Raw genomic sequence first — 21,278 nt, 5'->3', positions numbered from 1 at the left:
CTCCCCCACCCCCCAAAATTAAAAGTAAATGAAAATGGACTTTGAAGATTGATGCAATCTAAAAAAGTTTTACAACTCTTGCTTTGATACAAAACATTTATCCCTTAATAGTGAAAATAAATAGACTTCAATCCATGTCTGACCAGATATCTCTTGCAAATAAATAAATTTAAAATTTTAACTAATGAGCTCTTTTGGTCCAGGATATTTGGAAAAGTAGGCTAAGATTCGAGCAAAAGGTATACATTAGCTTTGTTCCTTGTGTTTTGTCTTTTAAACAAAACTGTTCTGCTTAAACACAGGAAAAATAATCCAGACTGTATTCCTTGCTCTAAGAATAAAATCACCAGTTGTAACCAGGTATGTAGAAATAATCTGGTGTGCCACATCCAGTTCAGCAAACAGAATAACTTAGCTTCAAACAAAGCTTCTTCATAAGATTCAAAACTGAATAATTGATTTAAAACCAAGATGCCTTTCAATTACTGATGGCTGTTAAACACTTATTCCACTTCACAAAACAATCTGCAGAGATAAATCTTCCATAAACAGAAGAACATGACAAAGAACAAGTAATGACAATCACAAGCCAGTGACTGATGTTCTTAAAAACAGATGAAGAATCCAACAATGTCAGATCAAATAAATGGAAGACTAAGAAGTCCTGCATAGTCTTATAAATTAAATACGTTATCAATGTCAAGATGTCAGTATGTAATAAAAACATAATAAAATAATGACAAATTTGCATAGACAACTTATGAGAAACTATTACAGAAGCTGCAAGATAGCTAGTTACTGCACAGCTATGCCACTACAATGTCTGAACTTTGCAAACTTAACTACATGACAGCTGAATACAGTGCAAAAATTGCAGAGGATTTCTCTTATGAGATAATAGTTTCAAGTTCAGACAAAATCATCCCCATAAGTAAACCAGTGTCTGGAAATGGACTCACCTGAGATACCAATGAACTATTCATCTGTTCCTGTAAGGCTTTTTTCAGCTGGCTCACATCCTTTTCTAATTTCAGATACTCATTCCAGGCATTTTCCATTTCCTATTAACAGAGGGAATACTCTAATACAATGCTACAATAAACTTCAAAATCACTCTATCCATTCTCTAATTGAGCACCCAAGTGTTTTTAAGATGGTGTTGCTCTATTATAAAAAGAAGAAAAAATCCATTTTTGTAGTCTACATTTTTGCTTGGAGTTGATGATAAACTTCAAAATGCTTTATAGCTTGCAAGATCAAGTCAAGAATCCCTAGTTAAAAAACTCTGGCCATCTTCCTCACACAAAACCATTTCTTAAGCATAAAACTGGCACATAATAGAATCTGGACTATGACTAATATGCTATGAAGGAATCGAGTCTATTCCGATTCCATTTCCTTTTACTTCACTCCCCTATTAAAACAAGTTTATAATTAAAATCCAGTCACCTAAACCAGAAGTCATGTTTTGAAACACAAAGCAGGTTATCCTTTAAAAGTTCTACAGACTGTGTTGTAATGGCATTAGAAGTGAATAAACAAGCAGACACCTGGAAAACAAGGCTATCCAATTACCCTTATTTTACTTAGATTATCTCCAGCATCCATGACACCATTGTCTGCCTTCTGACCCAGAACTGAGGAAAATTAAGTGTCTGGAGCATTTTTATGTAAAGATTGATGGAATAGGCTTTTCCTCTGAAGTCTGGAAAAGAGATCACTTAGGAGTTGAGGGCAAGAAATAACGGAGATCGATGAAACCATGACTGGCACGGAGAGAGCAGATAACAACTGACCGTTCTCTATCCTTTCTCATACAAGAATAACGGTCTATCACATGAAACATATACAACTCAGGCTCAAAACAAATAAAAGAAAGGGGCTGTCCACGCAGAGGGGAAAAGATCTATGCAATACCTTGCCAAATAATGTTTTGGATGCAAAAAAGTTGGAATCCACCTCTCCTATCCTTACTACTCCCTAAGCATCTGCTTATGTCCACTGCTGAAGCCAGAACCCTGGGCTAGAAGCAGCCTTGGACTGGACCAGTACAGCCATTCTTACAATTACTTGCTATTTACACCCCTGACTAAATTTTAAATGCTGTCGGCGAAAGTCATACATTTTCTAGAGGTACAAAACACTGTATATATACTTATAAATAATACTAGCATTTTAATGATCAAATCTTACTATGGGAAAGGTGTTCGTGCAATTCTAGAAACAATCTTATGAAGAACTAGTCCCATATTCATTAAGAGGTAGGAATAATACAGTGAGTACACAACACCCAGGTTTAATATACTCTCTTTCATGGCCAATTCTTAGAAATATTTTGATTAATAAAAATGCAACATTAAATTGCATTTGAATTTTATTAAGTCATAATATCAACAGTAAATTTTGACTGAAACATCAACAGGCTTTCCCAATTCCTTTTCCCCTGGAAAAATACCATGGAAACATTTTTATATTTTCAAAGGACTAGCTGAAAGAATTGCAATTTAAGCCCTATACATAAATGCAAAAGGTATAAAAAAGTTTTTTTGAGCTTTTGCGGGGGGGAGGTGGGAAGGGAGCATTGAAAAAGAAAGCTAGAGAGATTGTTTAAATTTTTTTATTCTGGTTTAATATCCTGTACCTTAACCAAATCAGTTCAGAACAAGACTTAACTCTCCTATCCAACAAACAATACAGTTTTACTCTAACTGGTATTTTAATTATGGTTTTCTTGAAACAACCAAAAACACATACTGTTGAAACTTTGGATATTTCAGCCCGAATATGTATGAGATCCTCTTGCAAAAGTCTCTGCTGGTAAGAAATTTTTTCTGCATGTTGTGGTTGGTCTTTGTACTGTTCCATCTGCCTGTGTAAAACCTCCAAAACAGACTCCAGCTGATCCTAACAAAGAAGGAGATGGCAGTAAGCTTACAACAGCTTTAGATGGAATTTTATGTATCTACCTGCGGGAATATAAAAGTTGTTTTCCACGCTTCCAGTCTTTCTTATAAGCCACTAGAGGTTAGGATTGGCCTCCTGTTGTGGAGACTAAGATGTAAATGAAAAAGTGTAAGAGCCTTAATTAACTATTATAACCAAAATTATCTGATATTTTCCATTCAATCTTTACATTAAGCAGCCAAAACTGGAAAACACAAAGCACTGAAAAGGGAATTTTTCTATTTACAGTCTGTACAAAACTGCAATTTACAGTTTCAGAAAAATTCCCTTAAGCAGTGACAGCCCTACCACAGCACAGCATTAGCTGTTTATTTAAGGATAGGTTCTCATTCACTGCTATAGTTGAATTAGCCATGTGAGCAATTAAAATAAAGTCTAAAACACAAAGTAGGTCCAATCCATTCAGTCAGGAGTAAATAACACTGAATACTTTTTGCACAGTAGCTCTTCTCAAGGATCCACCTGGACAGTACTTTCATTTTAGAACATATTTTGTTCTGAACTACCTCGATTTATTGACAGCTATAGCTCACAGGCAGTGAAGCAGATAGATACATATAGGCCAGGAAAGACAAGGAAAGGCAAACCATTTTGTTATTGTTTACTATTTGAACTCTGACTTGAATGGGCACAGAGGAAAGGAGGTGGGTTCCAGCTACAAACTTGTCACAGAAAATATTCCAGCATTTCAGGCGTAACGCTCAGAACGAAGTTCACAGTACTATATATAAACCAGCATAGGTTTCTGAAATTACTACAAATTTGAATCTCTCCCCCTTCTCTCACTCCTTTCTTAAAAACAAACAAACAAACAAAAAAACCCAAACCCAACAAAAAACCAAAAACCAAACCAAAAACAAACAACAAACCATGACACAAGTTACAGTGAGAGCTCAATATGGTTGCACGCTGCTATTTTTACAAACATTGTGCAGGTGGGAAGAACTGCAAATGAAACATGACTCAGACTCCCACCATATACATATTAAGACATAAAGCAAAACTACACAGAAAACTGTATGTACCCCAATTTATAATAAATGCCAGAAAATTAAATGTATATGGTTTTAAAACATTCGTTTTCAAAAATACGTTTTCTAAAAGTGGGTACTCAATCCTAACATAAGAAACAATTCTTTTCCATATGCAAGTTTATACACATGTCCAAAGGAAACTACTACAATGCAAGCAGCATCCAGTATTTTGATTTTTTGTTTGTAATTCTGTATTTTATGATTAGATGAAAGTTGTTATTTAATTTTATAAACCCCTTTTTAACCTACTTACTTTATTTTCCTTAAGGGCTCTTATTTTGTCCTCCAAGTCCTGCAGAATTCTGTCCTGCTCACAGAAAATGCTTAGCTTGACCTGAAAATGAAATCATACATATAATGTTAGGTTTTAAAAACCAAGCAGAAAAGTCTCCACTAGCAATATTTTACCCCTAAGAGCATAATAACGTGAACACGTAACAGTACAACATAAATAGCCAAAACAATGCAAGAGGTTCTGAAGTGGTATTTGATACTTACATCAATATCACTTTCTGCAATCTTGACAGGTTTTGTACTTCGTTCTTTTAATGTGTCACGCCCTGTCACCTAAGAGGAACAGGTTTTAAAGAACTGAGAAATCTGTTGGAAACTAAAACCTAATTATTCTTCAACAATAAAAAGAAAATTTTTGTTAAATATTCACAGTTATTAACAAAGATGAGTAACATTTTGGATACAAGGTTTTTCAAATATGGCTTTAGTTTGTAAAAAATGTTATCAGAAAGGATTACTAGTTATATTAGACTATTTAATAACTCTTAACAGTAGCTTAAAATTCTGTACAAAACAGCATAACCCCACTTGTCTATGTTTACAAAGGTCCAGTTCCTGTAAAACCTAATAGTTTTAACAGTTCAGCTTTAATAGCTTTCTTGAAGCCAAAAGACTTGAATAGTTCCTTTAAATGTGTGGTTGCAAGTATTACAGCATTAATTAATGACTAAAAATACAACTTTTTGGCAACATTTCATTCTACAAAGGATAGTCTCTTCCATAGTACAGGGCAAATTTTATTAAAGACAGACTGCTGTAAAAGACCTATAGGGGAATTAAATGTAATTAATCTATTTTGACATGTTTATAATATACCAAACCTCTCGCTCCAGAAATCACTGGTTTCATATTCAATTTCTGGTGAGAAGATTACCTCCTCACATAACACAGTTTTTAAATCAGTACAGAAACTATACTATATTATACTTCCAACCTTCACAGCAATCTTAAAATGAAGGCATGTCTATCTGTAAAAATGTTTGTTATTTCCACTGTCTACATGGGACCCTTTTTGTGAGTAAATGATGTTATGAAAATGGCAATAGAATACAGCTCATTAATCATACAGTTTTTAAAAACCTTAAAATCTAATGACTTAATATTACTAGATTAGAACACTTTTAAATATTGATTAAAGCAAATACTATCTTACCAAAGAAACACCTGGTTTTTAGAAGTATGGTACTCATATACAGTGTTATTTCTGTTCGTATACAGGCAAGAGTTTATGAAGAAAAATTCACCTAAATATTGGCTTTAATAATATATAAGCAGAGGTTTTAATAGAAGAGCAGAAGTGGTTGGCTTTTTTGGTGAGGTAGGAAGGGTAGTTTGCTTTTTTACTCCCTGGCAAGCTCCAGACTTGAAGCTACATAGTTTATTTATTAACCTAACAGGCACCTACAGGATCATGCTAGCTTTCTTAAAGTAATTAAATTTTACTGTAACTATAGCTAAATCTTTGATACAACCTCAGTTGCTCATCTAACACGTTATATGAAGTTAGCCATCTACACATAGTATTTTCAAATAACAAAGTAGTTTTAAGACAGAAGAGTATGGTCATCATTTAAGCTTACTGTCTTTTCTCTTTCAATGGCAGACTCCATTCAAAGACTTAGCATGTGTTTTCATGTGGTGAAATGTTGCTTACCCACCACCAAAATCAAAAGCATTTACTGCCTCTCAAAGCTTTCAATTTTTGGATATTTTAATTTTCAACAATGATGTGTTTCATATATATATATAAAAAAAATCCCTTTCTTTCAAAAGTATTACCAGAATTATTTAAATGCTAAATTCTATGTATAATAGTAACAAATAATGAAATATAAGCATAAATACTAGCATGTCAAAGTAATAATTTTGCATATTTAATTATCTGCAAGCTAAGAGAATGCAAAAGCCTTTTTCAAAGCAATGGAATTAACATAAAAAACAGTCTCTACAGATTTTGGGGATATTTTCAATTACATAATCAGAACTGTAAAGAATTTGTTAATTATCAAGCAGTGAACATGAGAACATAATGAAGATTTAGCATGCTTTCACATTTTCAAAATTACACATAGGAGTCACCACTTGGCACAATCATTTTCAAAACATGATAAAATGAAACCAAACACTGAGGTCAGCCATAATTTTGCATACAGACTCCAAAAGGGGGGGGAGAAAAAAAAAAGGGGGGGGGGGGGGAATCTTACAGAAAGCATTACTGTTTACCGTAAGACACCTGTAAAAGCCAGAATATGTAAACATTGACTGCTATTTTAAAAAGCAATGGATGAGAGCATTTCAGATGCAAGCAGTCTTACATGTATACTGGATAGTAACCCTTGTGCTGAGTTCTTTAGCACTTTGTATATCATGTTGATCAGAGGTCCATTATTTTCTATCTGTTTCAAACAAAAGTTTAGTAATAGCTTGTTACAGATGTAAAAATTAAAACCCACAAACCTTACAAGTCAAAACTCCATGAGCAGCAGTAATCACATGCTCTTATGTCACACCGATCCTTGAGGTTTATAGTCTATATAATCTGCCGGTATGGAAGCTACAACTGGGTATCCACTTATCTTGTTATATTGTGGGTAGATTGTTCATCCAACCATAAGACTTTTTTACTTTTGCAAAACACTCATACAAACACACAACACAAAATAGGATTTGCTTAGACTTGTCCAATTGCAGTTTTAAGAGTGCTGGGAATTACAGCAAGATATTTTCTGTCATGTAATACGTAGTAACGCTTGCACCAAGAGCTCTATAATGATAATTTGAGCAACCTAGTTAAAACCTCAGTGAAAAAAGTCATGTCAGTCACACTTACCCTTCCCCCTATAACAAATACCTGCCATGCACTATATTCTTCAGTATCTATCAGCTCGCACTAGCAACCTCTTTCAACTGCAGTAGACGAAACAGCTTCAGATATTACAGTACGACTGCAGAAGAACGAAGCAGGACCACTGCCGAACCACTGAGAGGGCCCCAGATTTGCCTCAACTGGTTGCACAATCCATACTTAGTGACACAAATGTTCCTATACTTCCTCATCCATATTTTGTATAACCTGCTCAGGAATGTTTGTAAAATATTCTGAAGTGAGGCTGCCCATCCATCCCTCCTGTAGCCTGCTTGAACTCGATTTCACAGTCACGAAAAGGGAAGCTTGCTTCACCTTATTTGCAAAGTCATCTTAGAAGCTTGTGGGGAAAATTGAGTTTTTCTTTCCTTTGCTCTTCCCTTCTGCTTTTCTAATACAGGGTCTGTCCACTTTAGAGATAAAAAAAAAAAAACAACTGTGGAAACAACTGTGGAAATCTCTTTGCAGAAGAGGCATGGTTATGCTATAGCATACAGACACACCATTTCTTTCATGCTCCGTGTACCTCTATTTCAGGAGCACAACAAGAATAGAGAGCCATTGCAACAATTGAGAGGAAAAAAGTTCATAATCTAACGGCAATATTGTTAAAGGAACCACCACAATGCACAGTATTTGGCAAGTTCAAAATTACCAATAATTTTTCCTCATAGTGTGAGTAAATGGCCTTTAGACTTTTTTTTATGTCAGAACTAGCTCGCATACAAGAGAAAACTACTGAAATGGATTAACACCTCTAGAGCGTTTTTATTTCATTTATACTTATGACAACACACTATAATGTTGAACAATACCATCTTGGTATTAACATAAAAATTATTTCTTAAATAGTATTTTTAAACTCTTAAATAATAAAAAATAGACTTGTATAAAAGGATAAGAGCAAGGAGGGGACAAAACATGTGAGTAACAACAGATTACTAAATGCTCTGTAACCAGTTACTGTAACCAGTTTTAGTGCTATGGCATGCATTGTGCAGTTAATTGCTTAGTCACTATTCCATGGTGAAAAGTTGTATTTTGAAACCTCTAAAAAGAGAGATCTTCAGAAATAATGGATTTATTGAAAAGAATAAAGTTTAACTCCAGTTCAAAAATCTTCAGTCCTATTTGAAATTGTTTAATCAGAGTGGGTCTAACTACAAGCCCAATGAAGTCAAAAGAGAGACTTGAATTAATAGGCTTTCTAGCTAAGCCTTCAGTGTCTTAACTGAAAGGTACCATGTATATGAACTGTGCATTTGCCATGTTCCACCATTACCAAATCAATATGTAATTTCCTTAGTTTCATCCAGCATGCTATTCTTTTTTCCTTATACTGCAAAACAAAGCATCTCTACATTTAGTGGCAAAACACAAATTTAACCAATACAAAGTCACATTCTCAAGTTTCACGTTCTCTTTAATCTCCGACCTGAATTGTTACATTTCTAGACCACTACCAAAAGATGGTTACTAAGAAATACCCATTTTGAAAAATTACATCATTCTTACGGAAACACACTTGACATTCTGACTGTCAAGATTTTCGAAAGGGAACCAACGCTAACATTAAGTTTCTTTTCACGGAAAGATGAGGTGCCCCCCCCCCCCCCCCATTTTTCCTTCTGGCTGTTTTCGTCAGGTGCTATGCAGGCTGCAGAAAGGCGCAAGGGGAGCTCCTGGGAGACCAAAGAGCTCTTCATGTCCTGGATTGCAACAAATCAATCTGGATGGAATCCACCAAAAATTTAAAAACCCATCTGAATAATTTTGCTAAGCATATAACATTTTCAGAGGCTTAAACTGTGGCCGCTTTTAACTGTGAAAATTGTTGTGTTTTATAATGGACAAAGCACTGTGTTTATTAATAATTTCTCAAATTGTCGGACCTTTTTAACTGAAATTTGTCACAAAATTCAGCTGACAGCTTGGGATGCAGTTACATTTGGCAAAGCCATGAACAAACCAAGAACAAGGCCTAAAGTGAAATGCGTCCAACCAATTTTAAATTTGTATATTGATTACAACAGTTTACATATCTGATCGTTTAGACTATATATACCACATATATTATGTGATAAATATTCTATCTTTATATATATATATATGTGACACTGTACATATGTGTAATACGTATTACTAGTATTTTCCACTGATATACTTGGCTATATATTCAGGCATTGAAACATCAAATAAAATTGAAATATGCATACTAATAGGTTTAGCCAGCTCATTAGTTGCACATATGCAACACCCCACGGCATCAGGGAGAACTACATACATGCAAACTATAAGGATAACAAGGTCTCAAATTTCACACCACCTTGATTTTCAGAAACACCATATGATTTATATATGGTGAGACATCCTACACACCATAGAAAGTGGTAGACTGCTTTGCTAAGCAAAATGATTACACGTTTTTGGGGTTGTTTGTTTTTTTTCCTTCAAAACCTGGTACTAATAAGTCTAGATTTGCTTTCAAATTGCCAACTATCAGGTGCACCACGCACAGAAGTAGTTTAGTTTAGACAGACGCTTTGATGCTCGATATCATATTTTTAGGGTTTTTTTTAAAGGAAATATCATGTAACATTATTTGGGCAGATTATACCTACAGACGGATGGATGAATGGGTGGATTTGAAATCTCTTAGCTGTAATAATATGAAAACCATGACAGGTGCTAATTAATCACTACATTTTCACAAGAAGGCAAGACATTATAAATAGGGCATATTATAAGAACAAGGAAAAAGTCAGCTCAATAAGATTTAAAGGGAAAAAGCTGGATTAAAAGAATCCCCTATTTTAACTTAGAGGAGTTAACTTCATATTGGTTCTAATGCTACAGCAGACAAACATTTTGAATCAGTTTTTTATCTGATTTCACTAAACCCACATAATATCATTCGTCTGGAGTACCAGTAACACAAGTTCTTCTTACAAACTGAAGCAATTACATTTTCTGAGTTTGCACTTTAATTGTATAGTCACTACTATAAAGACACTCAATATTCCAAGCACAACAGTGATAGCAAAAACCACAGAGTTTCCATCTCTGAACAGAAGGTGATTTGAAACCTGCAGGTACAAAGATGATACACAGAAGACCGCTGGGTTAAAAAAAAATAATGGAAGTAGACTCCTATAAAATCTTACCTTTAGATCCAAATACTCTAAATCCTTTTTCAACTGGATGTAAGTGTCATCCGCCTTCAGGTAAGTACATAGGGGGAAAAAACAATGCAATGTATTTGAACGTTTGAAACAATTTCAGAATACTTGTATTGGTTGTATATAAGAAAACGGATGAAAGAGGAAACAAAATAACAGAGTAGGAAGTACGTAAAAAAGCACATTTGCTCCACCAGCATATTGCTATCTACAGCTGAAAAATGGGCAAAATATTTCCCAAGAAATATTACTACCTCATGCCCACCCTCCAAACATACAGATTTGAGTTTTCCACCTCTAATGAGACACGTAACTACCTGAAACAATAGGTTTTCAAAAGGTTTTTTTTTCCAAGATCAATTTCTACTGACTGTCACTTCTCTGAAAAAGTTATAGTGTTGTCCTCCAGCACAATAAGTCTCTTTGGGAGAAGAAGAGAAAACCTGTACCTAACTGAATGTCAGATGTAACTAGAAGCCATCGTATAACAAATCATTAGAATACTTTTGATCACATTTCATACACATTTTAAGATATGAATTCCTTTATTCAGGGAAAGTACAAAATAAGTTTTGTGAATAAATTACTGAAAAAGATCTCACTCATATGATTAGAGAATCCATTTTGTCTTTTAAGTGATAGCATTCAACTTGATCCTTATTTTTCATTGGCTCACCTGTAATTGCTATCAGCTTAATTTTATAGTTACATTCATCTAGCAACATCTTCATTACAGTCACTTCAAGAAAAGCATGCACAGAAGTCATAACAAAGTTATTTCTCCTTTTTTCAAAAGAAGTATTTGCAATACAGAACAAAATAAAGTTTAACTGTTGCAAATGTGTTTTGTAGTCAGCCAAAATGCCCCAAAATTCCTAGAATTCCTAATGCTCTTTTGACAGGATTTTATATCCTGGGTACGTTAAACTTCAGAATAAAAGAACAATACAACTATACCTTTTCTCAAGTTTTGAGCCAATGAGAATGTGTAGTTAAAAAAGAAAAGAAAAACCCTTTATGCCATAAAATCAATAGGTCACACTTGCATTTCTTTAGAGGTGTTCACTTACAATTCTTGTTTCATCAGCTTGTAAGTCCAGCTGAGGACTTGACTAGAAAGTCTGCCCATTTTTTGAGAAATCCCTGTTACTATCACCCATCTTAGTGCAACTGTTCTGCAGGTGAGCTAAGTCCGAAAATGAAACTTTTCCAAATTCAAAAAAATACCTTTGGTCTTGAGCCAATACAAAACCTTCACCAATTCCAAGCAGAGTCACCACATTTTATTCCCAGGTGGCTCCATTTTTGAGGCTCTAATATGAACCATAGAGCTCTGTAAATACATTTGTTTGATCTCACATTTACAAGTTTCATACATCAGAGCAATCAAGAGCCCTGTTGATGATCCAAGATGCCCCTGAGCTTTTATGAACCAATGTTCACCTCCAGAACTGACACAGTTACAAGCTCATATGAATGTACAAACTGGCTGATGCATTTCAATTTGCAGGTGACGCAGCATGTGGCACAGGGAGCCAATCCCATCATGAAAGCAGCACAAAGAAATGGTTTTGCTTTAGAATGAACTTATCTAGTATTTTAACCCACATTTCTGAAGATGCAGCATTTTCAGAAATAGTATAAAAAGGAAGTATACATAACACTTTGAAACATATGCACTAGTGCCCTGTAACTTAAAACGCTCATCTTTTATAGCAAACACAGTAGCAAAGAAAAACCGCAAACAACCTGGGAATTGTAGAATACCAAAGAATGGGCAAGAAAGCACAGACTCAAGCATGCCACTAACGAAGCATGTGCAGAGTCACAAAAAATGTCATACGGCACAGATGAGCCACGCAGCAGCTGACCTGATAGGTGGAATTAGTTGGCAAGTGCTGCAGTAATTGTGCGATTGTGTAATTTCGTATACTAGCCAACTTAGCCTGATGTCTCCTTAATCGAATGAGAAGCAATGTTAGCTCTTCGGGCTGCAGGTATTTAGACACATTGTAAAGAGGAAATTAGCAGTCTTCAGGGAGAGTAACTGTAATTACATTTTTCACCTCAGTGCCCAGAAAGCAGTTACTTGACATGATTAAGCAATTACTCCATTAACTCTGCATTTGGTCAAATAAACATAATAAAGTTGAATCCTGTAATAACACAGACCTTAACCCTGTTCACATTGCAGATAACAGCAAAATTCCAACAGGGTTTACTGGGAGCTGGTTAAGATTAAGTTCTCATTCAAGTTATTTATGTTTTAACTAATAAAAATACAACTACTATGGAACGAGCAGGTTTTTAAAACTTGACTACAATACTATGATGACACAAAAGGAAAAGTAACTGCTCTCTCAACTTACCGACTTGCCATGCAAACTGGGTGCGCTCACTGTATGTGTCATGTAGCCCATAGCAGGCATAGAGCGTCGATCAATGTGAGTTGAGCTCTGTAAGAAGCCACAGCCAGAATTGTAAGGATTGTCTCAAATGAGAGTCATGTTGTACTTGAGGGAAAATTCAGAAGATATGCACCTCTGCCACAAATTTTCTATTTGAATTCACAGCATGCTTAGATCAGGGTAACATTCATGGGCCAGCCAGATCCTTTGATGATTAAGTAAAACTTAGGAATGAACAAATGCAAATTTAGCACTTGTGACGCTGGGCAGATCAGCAGATTCTGGCAGGACAAGATGCTTCAGCAGAACGCGCAGTGGCTTCCAGCAAATAAAAAGAATACTCATAAAGTTCCCCCCTACCTAATGTCTCCCAGAGAAAGGCTGGTTGCCTTACGCCCTCCAACAGCAGGCTTGTACTCCATACAGTAACAACTGTGAATGCCCTCTTTTAGTCAGCGAACACTAAGCTGCTGACATGAGTGACACCTTGTGGCAATGGGTTCCATTAATACCAGGTGTTTTTTAAATAATCATATTTGATCCGCCCCTTCCTGCTTATAATATGAAAACCTACTGCGCATCCATTCTTTCATTTTTCTCTTAATACCAAACTTTTATGGCTTTCCTCAAGGCAGACTAAATGTCTCATGATTTATTTTTATTCCTGTCTCTGAATTTCACTGAATGCTGTTTTGTTCTGCCTTTTTTTTTTTCTTTTTTTTTTCTTCCCCCCCCCCCCCCCCCCCCAAGTCTAACTGGATGGAATTTAATAAAACATTCCAGGGAGGGGGGGAGTATCACAGATTTCTGTAGACAGATACATTTAAATGTAAAATGATGCTGTGTGCTTACATATAAAAACACGAGCATTTTTCTCTAGAAACTTTTACATAAGTTTCACAGCAAAGTTTTACAGATAAGGAAAACTGTGTTTCCCTATATTGGTAAAACCAGTGTGACATAAAAAGAGTTTTATTATATGCGTAAAATTTATGTAGTTACATTACACAGGAAGGGAAAAGACTGCTGCACGTTCCTTTGTAAGGGTTGTAATGCTCCTTCAACTTACACATGGAGAAACCAATGGCTGGTATAATATAATCAGGCGTTAAAAAAATATTAATTTCCAGTGCTGCACATCACTAGTCTTTTTCATCCTCTGACAGAACATTTTAAGTCTATAAAAGCTCAAAGACATCCGACAGCACACACACTAGGAAAAAAATCTAAATTGTGCATGAAGCTGGCATGCAACCTAAAGTCATGGTCCTGAACCCACGCTGGGTGTCCGAATTCACAAGTCTCTTTCTTTGCAAATACTTTCCCCATCAGAGCCCATGGTTGAGGTCAAAGAATCAGGTGAATACAGAGGCTTTCATTTCCACTTATTCCAGTGTAAGAGCTACCAAGACAAGTTCTACATTGATTGAATACTGTATTTTCCCTAATTTCCTTAGGCAAGGAGAGCCATGTGGAGTACCAAATAGGGAAACCTCTGTCACCTCTGGATAAGAGGGTACAACAGTACCTACAAAAAAACCCAGACCAAAATTCTGCAGAAGGTTAAAGTTTCAGACCAACATTATTTGATTTTGGTTAGCCCAATGATAATGACTCTGTAAAGGGCTTAAACTATCAAATGTATGAAAAATTTTTAGTTACGGCTAAAAACATAATAACTGAATCAGCTGTAAGACTAACTACAATAGCAAGACACGTAGAGAAAACAGACACGGCAAGCACTGAAGACTACAAGCATAAGTAAATAATCAAGGAAGAGTTTATCCTGCTGAGTTTTATATTCTTGCCTACCTAGTCTATATACTAAAATACTACAATTTGTGTATTTCATACATATAAACATATGCCTTTCAGTTTTTGCATAAAAATATTCCAAACCAAGGTGCTGTACCACCAATTTTCCTTTTCTGCCCAACAAAAATTAATAAATCTGAAAAGATCAGAAAGATAAGAGTTTTAGGAGAAAATTATTCATTGTGTTAACCTTTGCTTGCACGATCTTTCATACACAATGAAGGATGCAATAAAAAATGACTAAATTAAATTATCAATGTATGACACCACATGTAGAATAGTTTGAAATCAGTTATACTGTATACAAACCTTTACAGCATGATTTCGTATCTTCCTGGGTGATCCAGCAAAAGGAACATCTACAGTCTGTCTCTCGTCAGATGGTTTAACTGTAAGCCTTTCTGCAGGAGTATGCGGTCTCCTTGGGGGAAAGCTTTTTGGAGGTCCAGGTGGAGGAATATCAGATGGAGAGGGTGGAACAGATATTGATCGTGGAACATCTAATGAACTTTTTGACTTACCACGATCAATAAAGTCTGAAGAACTTACATAAAGCGGGGCAGTGGGGCTGCCGTGTTTAAATTGCTGTCTCTGCTGCCACTCATACAGCTGCCAAACAGTTCCGTCCTTATTTGCTTTCCTTTCCTCCTGGGACATCTTCAAGTGGCTAACACGATCTTGTGCATATTTGTAGTCACTCGGCAAATTGCGGTTTGGAGGTGGTGGTGAGCTCCCTGAAGGCTGCCTGGTATTCTTTGGCAAAGTGTGATAGTTTTCAGGAAAAGGTGGATTGGGACCCTGACGTGTAAGAGTCTGATCAGAAGTGAGGCTGTAAGGGAGGGCGAAAAAAAAGGGTAAATTCTGGCATACATTGATGAGCAGGAGTGACTGATGGAAAAAAAAAAATCTCTAATGACATTAGCATAGGAGCTACAAGAGACAACACACGAGTATTTTAAAAAGAATTTACAGAAATATTAACAAAGTAATATTAATGAAATCTACCCTACACAAAAATGTTACACTGTATTGATGCAAAGATGCAAATAGTATAAATACAGGCTTTTAATTTAGTGTCTAACCTAGGATGACCTACTAGAAATAAACATAAAGGACAGCAGCATTATGTACTTAGACCAAAAAGAATGTCAAGAACATGAAGAGAGGAATTATTATGTTTAAAGAGCAAATCCATAAATTAAAATCTTTCTTTTCACCGAAAGCCTGCTCACCACTAGGTGGTGCAGTTTATGAACTACAAATGCATGCTCATTATAAAAAATTACCTTAAAGTGCAAGAAGAAATCTCACCAATCACAGAATAAGTATCTCAGATAATTTTTGTTGATGTGAATGAAGCAAAAAAAAAAAGTAAGAAATTGCTCAAGGTCCCCAGGTCTGTATGATTTACTTTCATCTGACCTAATGCTACCAGTTCTACCATTTTAAGCAACACAAGGCTTTTTGCAACACAACTCATTGACAAACTAGAATATAAAAAGAGGCATTACATCCTGGCTTTAGTACTGCATCCATAATACACTTAAACTGTAGAAATTAAATCTTTTAGTAGGTAGAGAGTTAAGACAGAATTACCAATAGCTTTGACAAAGTGTAGTTAGCCCCCTCACCTACTCTGAAGTCAAAATCTTTCCAAAGCCTCATGCATAAAACCTGTCTGTCTAATTTCTGATTCTCCAATTAAAGATCTGGGGGTTTTGTACTTGCAGTCATTCGCCCATTGATTCAGGACCTCCAAACAGAAAACCATTCTGCTAGACTTGCTACAGAGCAACAATACAGAAAATAAATAAAAACAACAAAAAAAACCCCACAAATGAAGAAACTGTGAGCACGTTCATCACTCCACTTGGTAGGCTCCACTCTCTGCATGAGAGGGAGACCTGATGGTGTGGGAACTGCAGGAACTGCACATGAAAGAAAGGGCAGGATGGAAAGGAACATCTTTGTTCAGCATCCAAGAATAACAGAAGCAGGGGGAAAAGAATTGCTACCAGTAACTGCTGCTCAGTAGTTGCCTCTGCAGGATTTGGCTCTGTTGGGCTGTCTTGAAATATGGATGCTCTTGAGAGGATACATAATTCCTCACGCCAGAAAGCAGAATAACTGCCCTGCGCTGCATGGAGGATTACAAATTCGTAAAAGCTCTGCTCTCTCATACCACAGACCCTTGATGTTACCTCAAATTTCACAATGAAGGTTAAAGCAGGCAGGTAGTATGAATAGAGCCAACTCAAAGATCAGCATTTAGTGGCCAAGTAACCTCTTTTATTTGTCTAGCTCATTACATCATGGGTACTCTGTATGTTCTGTACTGTACTGCCAATTCTTTCTACATGAAAATCTAAGTGGTTGGTAGAAATGTGTTTTCTCTAGGTAGGAATGAGAATTGAGACAGCTTGCTTCAAAAGGACATATAAGACAGGCATGAAGCTAGGACAGATCCTTTTGGTGATTTTCCTGTGGAAAAACGAGGAAGGGGGCTTGACCAGTCCTGTACTCCAACCTAGCAGAACTGTCATGAAGGCACTGGCAAAGTATTGAATGTTGCAAACGATCTGTGTTGGTTATTTTCTAATTGGACATGAAAGGGTAAAGTACTGAGATCAGCAAGAATTAATGGTAGTCAATGAAGTCATCAGGGCTAGCAGCTTTAGGAGCAAAACCAGTCTGAAAACAAAGACCCCATGTGGTTTTTGTGGGGAGGGAAATCAGGTCGTTCTTGTAGAAAAGGATGCATTTGTCTGAGAGGAACTAAAAACTGTTTGGATGAAAGCAGTACTTTGAGTAGCTGGGAAGTACCGACTTCATGCAATACTTCAGCCTGCTAGAAAAAAGAACACAGTTGCCTGTGTATTACATTGCACAGGGAAAGTCATATTCAAAGCTGAACTTCAGAGGCAACTGCCTACATACAGGCAGGTTGCAATTTCTCAGTATATGAAGTAAGGAGAAACCTCCAGCTAAGATGACAGCCTTGGAGCAGGTGGCATCTCTGCCACACAAGGTTTCAGACCTTTAAAAATAATTTACATTGTATAAAAATAGGCACTAAAACGACATACCAATTTCTGTAACAGGAAAGGAACAATGTCCCAAATGACTCAAATTAGTCCACCATGGACTGTGGACAATTGCTTTCTCAGGGATCAAGAGTAAAAATAAGAAAAAGCAGCTCTTCTTGAGAATCTCCCTGTCTTGAATGATGAGGAATAAAGAATATAAAAAGGAAAGCAGACATTGAAGAGTGAAAAAATGGCCTGATGCCATATTATATGATTATTGGCCATGAAAATCATTCAGGGTCTGCAATGGGAAGCAACTGCACAGAAGGTATTGTAAAAAGAGAAGATAGATGTTCAAAAGAAAACAAATACAATTATAGTGGAAACACTATGCCCATTCATGGGAATGCACAGAAGCTAACAAAGACAAGTAATGTTTCTTCCTTAAGCAAATCAGGAAGGAAAGCTCTGCATAGCAAGAGATGTTTAACACTGTATTTGCAAGGAAGGAAATTCCTCAACATGACTGCATTTAGATGGGAAATATTAAGGTTGCATTTATTGATATATATATATATTCTTTGTTTAAGTGCAAATAAACTGTTAGAAATAGCAGATCCTTTACAATTATGCATTCACTATGTCTATCCAGGCACTGGAATCAGATCAAAGACTAATAATTTCTGGACAGCTGCTGTTTGATGGTCCTGAATTTTAATTACTTAAACCCAAAAATCTCCTGAAAGCCTCCTTTCAAACCTTCTTCCAGTTCTCTAGATCTCTCTCAAAGGCTGGCATGAACCTTACCAAAGCAGGTATTCCCCTTTCCTGAGAACAGAGAGGGGTTAGATGACTACATTGGTTGTAACTGTAGTGCAGCTAACAGTGCAGCTGAGAGAGATGAATCTCCAAAGTGACAGCTAACATTTACTAGTTAGCAAACAGTTCCGAGTGCTTTATAAAAAGGGGAAGTAAAATATCTATTTGAAAGATCTAAATATCTGTATAAAAGGTGCAATCCCTGCAAATAATTGTACAAACACCTGCTGTATTTGTGTGAAGCCTCTAGCTGAAAGAGTTCTTTCTTGTCATAAACAACGTGCTGGCAAGCATTGTGTCTTTATACACCTGAGCCAGGAAAAAAAACCTGTAGTCATTCTGTCTTCAAAAATTATAAAGGCTTCCAAATCCTCAGAGGTTCTTCATTTGTAACATTTCAGGTGGAATAACAATAAACATGGAGCGTTAAGAAATTAAGTGGTCCACTCATACTGACTAAAATGAAAATGGAACATCAATCAAATTATCATCTCTATCTTAAATTTCTACATCCTGAAATCAAGAAGACACTTGACAACTAACATGCCACTTTTATCCGTCAGTTAAGGGCACTACAAGAACCTCAGCAGGTTGAGAGAAGGTGCCATTTAAAAAATCAATCCATTAATCTTCGGGAAGGTAATGTGCAATTTATTCTGAATGCAGAGAATATAACAGCATTTGTCAGGGAAAGACAAAGAAAACAAGGTCAACTGAGCTAAAATAGAACATAAAGTTCTTAAGGTAAGAAGAAAATTACGACATACATAAAGTTAGATTTTGGTTACATGACATAACAAAGCAGTTAACTTTTGTGAAGTTTCTTTTAATACTTAACAGCTCCAGCTGAGGTAGCCGGTTTTATCTAGAACAAAAGCTTGCACCTGCAACAGCGCTATCTTAACACTACACCTGATACACACCTGAAGGTGATTTACTGGAAAGAGTAATTAGGAAGAAAACAGTACTTATTTAGCTATCGGTCAAGCCTGTTCATTGCCTATACTTTTGATGTGAAAAACATCAACAGAAGTTTTCTTAAGCACTGGCTAATTAGTTCAGTAGTTCTCCGTATTACCTTAGACTAATATATCTGTGCATGTAAGAAGAACTAACATACCAAGTACTTATTTCATTAAAGTCATATTCTCTTCGGAAGCACTGATTGATATCCAGGCAAAAAAGATGCAAGTAAACTGACTCTAGCAGGCTAGAAGAATGTTATATAAAATCAAAAAGTATGAAAGCTTCTTTAAGGGTAATTCCAAAGTTAAGAGAGTAGAAAAATGGACTTCGAAACAGAATTAGCAAGCTTAAATTTCTTACTGGATCCAAAATGACAAATGTTAGCTTTGATAAGCATTAAAAAAAAAAAAAAAAGCCCCAAATGTTTTCTTCCTCCTAAAACCCACTAATGCTAATGTCTCCTATTGTTCTAGATTATGATTAGATTTTAGCAAATTTATAAGGTACTAATTGAGGAGGTTACCCATATTTGAAAAATCCTCACATGCAGCATAGAGTCCAACTGTCTTTCCTGCCACTTGACACAAGGTGACATTCTGAACAGACACATGCATACCTCACTTCATTTTTTTCAACTGGTACCTATGCACATTTTGTAAGTAAAGCAATTACGAGATTTTCAAATTACAAAAGCACTCCCATGTGCATTCCACTTCTTGGTAGAATTTAGGTAATTTTCAGGGACTGAAAAGGGAAAAGAGAATCCTGGAGACCATGGGAACATCCTAGGACCTCTTCATTAACTAAATGAGTATACAGAGACCTTTCAATAGGTGACACACACACTGTGACTTTGAGTGCAGTGATCTGATGTAGAAGAGTGAATGGATCTTTGGAACAGGAACAGAAGGGGGTAAAAAAAAAAATAAAAAATCAGCATTCTTTACTCTTAAGTGGAAAACAAATGATAATCTGTAATTTATATTGTGCAGTATTTTAATCAATAAGAAGTAACTGAGGGCTGCACTTCACTGTCTGGTTCTTCAATTGTAGCAAATTTTAAGAAGTTTTAAGCATCCACAGTGATAAAACTAGTAAAAAAACCAGCACTCTAACCTCACTTTTGCTATTTGCAGTATAGTGACAACAATAAAGGGATTTTATTAGCCAATCCCATATTGATTTTCCCATAAGAAAAACACCTGAAAAATACCATTCTGCACTGGAGGAGAAAGTAAGTTTTGTTATATATTGTCTCTGTAAAAAAATCATTCTGATTTGCACTAAACATATTACGAATACATATTTTCCTTTAATTTAAGAAAATGCCATATGGCACTCTATCTAAAGATGGGCCTATTACTAACCTTTTTGTATCTCCTTTTTGCACTTTTACCCAGTGCTCCACTTGAGCCATGTTACTTTTTCTTTGAATCTGTTTATCTGGATTTGTTCTGGGAACAAACCCTCTTTTATATGAGCTGGTACCATTCTGCTCCACTAGGCCAGCACTCATATTTAATGAACTAGGAAGCGTTCCATTTTTCTCAGCTGGCTGAGGCTGAGCTACTTGGGACCTCGATGCATTCCCTAAGTCTGGAAATAATGAATCAGCTTCTGTTAACGCATGCTTAGCCTTTCCCTTCTTAGTTTCCAGAGTTTCTTTTCTGTGGATATAACGCTCCTCCTCCTCTTTTCCTCTTCTTATCTCTTCACGCTTATCATACCCAAGCATTTCAGCTGATTTTTGATAACTTTCTTTTGTATCTGGAATCTCTGCCTTCACACACTCTTTACAAGCATCCACATGATTGACTTGGGGAACAGCTTGCTGATCCACTTTTTCAGTTTCTCTGAAAAGAAAATACATGTCAGTAATGAACACTGCTTAACTGTGAAAAGTCAAT

At 36.0% G+C, this 21,278-nt stretch overlaps 1 protein-coding gene across 12 annotated transcripts in view; it reads right to left on the bottom strand.

The window, feature by feature from the left end:
• Positions 1–21,278, bottom strand: part of PLEKHA7 (pleckstrin homology domain containing A7) — a 167,425-nt gene that overhangs the window by 20,252 nt on the left and 125,895 nt on the right. For 11 of the 12 annotated variants that reach the window (XM_030038790.2, XM_030038788.2, XM_030038785.2 and 8 more), the window contains 8 exons: positions 20,739–21,224; positions 14,870–15,389; positions 12,707–12,793; positions 10,323–10,376; positions 4,497–4,565; positions 4,252–4,332; positions 2,755–2,904; positions 960–1,061 (listed from right to left, as the gene is read on the bottom strand). In XM_030038790.2, the coding sequence (XP_029894650.1) occupies positions 960–1,061; positions 2,755–2,904; positions 4,252–4,332; positions 4,497–4,565; positions 10,323–10,376; positions 12,707–12,793; positions 14,870–15,389; positions 20,739–21,224 (1,549 nt within the window). The remainder of the gene's footprint in view (positions 1–959; positions 1,062–2,754; positions 2,905–4,251; positions 4,333–4,496; positions 4,566–10,322; positions 10,377–12,706; positions 12,794–14,869; positions 15,390–20,738; positions 21,225–21,278) is intronic. The other variant, XM_041129156.1, reaches the window with a different exon arrangement.

Source organism: Aquila chrysaetos, chromosome 16 (genome assembly GCF_900496995.4).
Source record: "Aquila chrysaetos chrysaetos chromosome 16, bAquChr1.4, whole genome shotgun sequence".
Lineage (NCBI taxonomy): Eukaryota > Metazoa > Chordata > Aves > Accipitriformes > Accipitridae > Aquila > Aquila chrysaetos.
The sequence above is the reverse complement of the archived record's forward strand: the minus strand, read 5'-3'. Positions and strand labels throughout refer to the sequence as shown.